General features: G+C 54.8%; 2 protein-coding genes across 2 annotated transcripts; both read right to left on the reverse strand.

The window, feature by feature from the left end:
* Positions 1-6: 6 nt before the first annotated feature.
* GNI_043210 (pseudouridine synthase) lies at positions 7-2,810 on the reverse strand (the record flags this gene model as incomplete). The annotated part of the gene is made up of 2 exons (XM_011131232.1): positions 7-2,629; positions 2,722-2,810. Coding segments are annotated over 2 exons (2,712 nt in total), but the record flags the coding sequence as incomplete, so codon positions are not given.
* A 127-nt stretch (positions 2,811-2,937) lies between these two features.
* GNI_043220 (collagen triple helix protein) lies at positions 2,938-4,620 on the reverse strand (the record flags this gene model as incomplete). Its single annotated transcript, XM_011131233.1, has 1 exon — positions 2,938-4,620. A coding segment is annotated over one exon (1,683 nt), but the record flags the coding sequence as incomplete, so codon positions are not given.
* Positions 4,621-4,628: the final 8 nt, after the last annotated feature.

A 4,628-nucleotide genomic window follows, 5' to 3' on the forward strand; every position in this document is an offset into this window, starting at 1 on the left:
ACGAACTTGCACGTCTTGACGAACTTGCACGTCTTGAGAAACACGCTCGTCCTTGTCCCGGTCGATTGATCGGTCGATTGATCGGTCGATTGATCGGTCGATTGATCGGTCGATGTTAGCCTTAGGTGTGATGATCTTCAGTCCGTCTGTGAAGTCATCCATGTGTGCTATATCTCGATTAAGGAGTCGGTCCAAGTCGCTAGCGAGTAGAGGGGTGAAGTTGGGGACGGGGTGATCAATGATTCGGTAGTGGACATGTTTAGGCTTCACCAAAACCTTACGCGGCATCCCCATGAGTCTGGCGATACGGTGCTGACCATGCTCCAAGTCGGCTAGAGTGACTCCTGGAATTAGGAGACTAACTTTCTCCTCGTAGAACTTCAACATGTTGGGGGGGTATTGAGCACCCTCGCCGAACAGAGGGAGCACTAATTGAGTGATGTCGTACTGCGAAGCTTCTTCTTCACTTTCCACTACCTTGACACGATACCCTCTCGCGTCGGCTTCTACCTCCGCAGAGACCGGGTCTTCCGGCCCGACTGGGTCTTCCGGCCCGACTGGGTGTTCGGTACCAGCCGCTGCCGAGTCTTCGGTACCAGCCGCCGCCGGGTCTTCGGTACCAGCCGCTGCCGAGTCTTCTGCACCAGCCGCCGCCGGGTCTTCGGTACCAGCCGCCACCTCCTCGACCAAAACTAGGTCGCCCACGAAGATCTGATAGCCCCGCTTTATGCGCTCTGACACCGCTTGATTCCACACGAGGCTTTGGACTGAGTGGCAATACATAGACAACGTGTTCTTATGTAGTTGCTGCAAGGCTCGGACAAAATCGGTCGGGTATGGAATCAAGCTGTCCACAAGCGTCTTCTCGATCCTATCCCAATGACGCAGGCGCCTGGCGGTGGCTCGCCAGTCCACTATCTCGCGGTCGTCCTCCACTGGCTGGTCCTCCGCTGGCTGGTCGTCCTCCGCTGGTTGGTCGTTATCTGCTGGCTGGTCGTTATCTGCTGGCTGGTCGGTGACGGGGTTATTGAAGCGTCGGCGTTTGAAGTTATTGGAGGTGGGTCGTCTTGCATGAGTGGTAACAATTTTGTTGCCGAAAATAAGATTGACAGCTTCTTCCCAGTTTTGTTGTACCAAGGCCACGCCGACCCTCCAAGTTGGAGTGCGGTTCGTACCGAATCTTTGATTGCCGAAATAATTGATGAAGCCCTTTTCTTTAATGCTCTTGACCAATTCCGGCACTAAATCGCTTTTTAGTTGTCTGAGGGGTACGTGTCGCAGGGCAATGCGGAAATGGTTTCCTTCTAGGTCGCCCAAGTGTATGCGTTTGGTCTCGTAATGTAGGTCTCCAATTTTCAACGACTGATCCCAGTTGCGATAAGTAGTGGCTCGCAATAACCGTGGTATTGTACATCGTTCCAAACAAACCCTCTGCACCGTAACTCCTCGCTTGTCTTTAGTACCAGCAACAGACACCAACTTAGGCTTGATGCCCATGCCACGACATATAGCGACTATAGCTTCGTTCGAATCACGATTCGTTTTCAATAAAGTAAAGTGCAAATATTGAGGCAAACTATTTGTCCATCTTGTCGTAGAATCACGGTTAGATGGCGCCTGATTCAACGGCCGACCTGTTAACAAAAAGGCTAACGCTGGCTTAATCTTCACTCGGAAGAACTTATACATATCAGCATCAGCTACTGACTCGTCAACATTATTCTTTAACTCATTCAGCTCGGGTGCAACATCCACAATGCACTTGTTACAGAAAGGTTCAAACGCTAATTTACGCAACAGATCGCTCGGTTCATAAACTACTCGGCAACTCGCCGCTTCCAGCATCTCCCCTTTCAGACTCAAACCTAGCTTTGGCGCTGGCCGGTTCTGAGACTCGTACACTCCTCCTGTATTGCATGTGTCTGTTACTAAGAATGGTAAATGTTGACGAATAAAGTCATGAAGACGCTTCCTCTTCTCTTTCATCAATTTCGCATCAACCTGTCCATCAACGCCAGCCTCAAAATTAGGTCCATCAACATTAGGTGCCGAAATTTTAGGTGATAATGTAAATGCGTCTAACACCAGGATGGCTTGCATATTCAGCAACCAACGTCTAATGTCATCACCCTCCTTCATACGGCGCTCTCTGTCTGCCGAATCTGCTTCCTCAACACCCATCTCAACATTCTCCTTGCTCTCTTCATTGTTCGCATCCTCCGCCATTTTATCATCTTCTACACGAGCATCATGCCTTTGGGCATCATGCTTTTGAGCATCATGCTTTTGAGCATCACGCTTTTGACCATCACGCTTTTCGCCAAACGGTCGGCGGTCATCCCTTCTGCGTGAATCCTGTGGGCGTTTTCTACGTACCCCTTCATAAGGGAATCTCTCGGCTACTACGCGATACCTTCCGACGGCCCGGATAAAAGTCACTAGTGATTCAATGTCGCTATCCTTCATGAATTCGGCTAGCCCTAATCGGACATCCTCCGCCAGTTCGTAGTTCTCTGTTATCATGCCAAGACCAGCCTCCCTTTCCAAGCACTGCATATGTTCCTGGCGAATTGTCTCCGATGATAGCAGAGATGTCAACTGACATATCTCACCACTCCTTTTTACTTCTCTAATGATACAAAATCGTATCACCCGCCGGTCCGGGTGCGTATCACCAACCGTGTGGCAACCAATCGTGTGGCAACCAACCGTGCAACTTACCTAACATGAAAGTCTTGTACTTGCTGTTTAAAGGTGCCCCGAATACGCTCAGTCCCGCTCACAAAACATTCGTAGCCAATCTCTGCCATGAATTAAAATTTGGGGGGGGCATCCTCAATCTGCCGGGAAAATGAACCGCCTTGGGATATTGCGGTGCTCGTTCATGCTTTACAAAAAGAATAATTGATGAGGAAACATCGACAAAGTTTTGATCGGTCATGCACCTTTGCCCTTCGAGGCTTTCTTTGCCGCCTTGCCTTCCTTTGCCGCCTTGCCTTCCTTTGCCGCCTTGCCTTCCTTTGCCGCCTTGCCTTCCTTAGCCCCCTTGGCAGTCTTGCCTTCCTTGGCAGTCTTGCCTTCCTTGGCAGTCTTGCCCTCCTTGGCAGTCTTGCCCTCCTTGGCAGTCTTGCCCTCCTTGGCAGTCTTGCCCTCCTTGGCAGTCTTGCCCTCCTTGGCAGTCTTGCCCTCCTTGGCAGTCTTGCCCTCCTTGGCAGTCTTGCCCTCCTTGGCAGTCTTGCCCTCCTTGGCTGTCTTGGCGACTTTGCTGATTCGTCCTTCCTTGCCTTCCTTACTGGCTTTGCCGGCCTTGCTGGCTCTTCCTTCCTTACCGGCCTTGCCTTCCTTACCGGCCTTGCCTTCCTTACCGGCCTTGCCTTCCTTACCGGCCTTGCCTTCCTTACCAGCCTTCCCTTCCTTACCGGCCTTGCCAGCCTTCCCTTCCTTACCGGCCTTCGCCACCTTGCTGGCTCGCGGTTCCTTCCCTTCCTTGCCGGCTTTGCCGGCCTTGCTGGCCCGTGGCTCCTTGCCCGCCTTGCCCGCCTTGGAGACTTTGCTAGCTCGTGGTTCCTTTCCGGCCTTGCCCGCCTTGCCTTCCTTTCCGGCCTTGCCTTCCTTGGAGAGTTTGCTGGCTCGTGGTTCCTTGCCAGCCTTACCGGCTTTACTGGTTTTCGCTCCCTTGCCTTCCTTCCCTTCCGTCTCGGCGTCTTCGGGGGCTGCCTTGGACTTGCGGGGTGCCTTGCCCCCCTTCTTGGCGGCCTTTTCGGAGGCGGGGGCCTTTCCGGGGGTGGCCTTTTTGGCGACGGTCGCCTTGGTGATCTCTGCCTTGGAGGTGATGCCGCTTTTGCCTTTAGCGCCCTTGCCCTTGACGTCCTTGCCCTTGACGTCCTTGCCCTTGGCCTCCTTGCCCTTGGCCTCCTTGCCCTTGGCATCTGCTTCTGTGCCCTTGGCTTTGACGTCCACGCCCTTGACCTTAGCCTTGGCGTCGGCACCTTCTTTGCCCTCGCCCTCCTTGCCGCCCTTGGCGGCGCCCGTGGATTTGACTTTCATGCCGGCTTTGAGTTCTTGTTTCATGTCGATGGGCTTATGCTTCGGTACTTCCTTCGTCGCACTCGCCTTCGCCTTGAACTTCTGCCGTAAATCTGACGCTTTCCATGACCCACCGCCGAACTCCCCCTCTCCTCCCTCCGGCTTGTTCATCCAAGCCGGCTTGATCCGCTTCACCTCCGGCTTCTTCGCCGTACCCTGCACCTTGATCTCGGCCTCCGTCTTCCCTTCCGCTTTTGGCTCCGCCTTCTTCGCAGCGATCGACGCGTCCGACACAATCGTCAACACCTTCCCCTTCGCCGCCGCTTCTGCCATCGTCGCTGCCGCCGAACCTGGTGGCGGTGCTGCTCCAGCTGCCCCCTCTCCCTCTCCCGCAGCCGCTCCCGCTCCAGCAGGCGCGGCTCCCTTCGCCGTCTGACCCGGCTTCGGCCCCTTCGCCGCCCCGGCCGCTGCCGCTCCGCCCTTCGCCGCCTCCGTAACCTGCGACTTCGCCTTCGCACCCGGCCGCTCGCCCCCCGGCGCCTTCCCTGCCTCGGCTCCCTTCCCCGCCGCCGTCGCCGGCTTCACCTCCACCTTCTGACCCG

The sequence above is a fragment of the Gregarina niphandrodes genome, assembly GCF_000223845.1.
Source record: "Gregarina niphandrodes unplaced genomic scaffold scaffold00006, whole genome shotgun sequence".
Classification (NCBI taxonomy): domain Eukaryota; phylum Apicomplexa; class Conoidasida; order Eugregarinorida; family Gregarinidae; genus Gregarina; species Gregarina niphandrodes.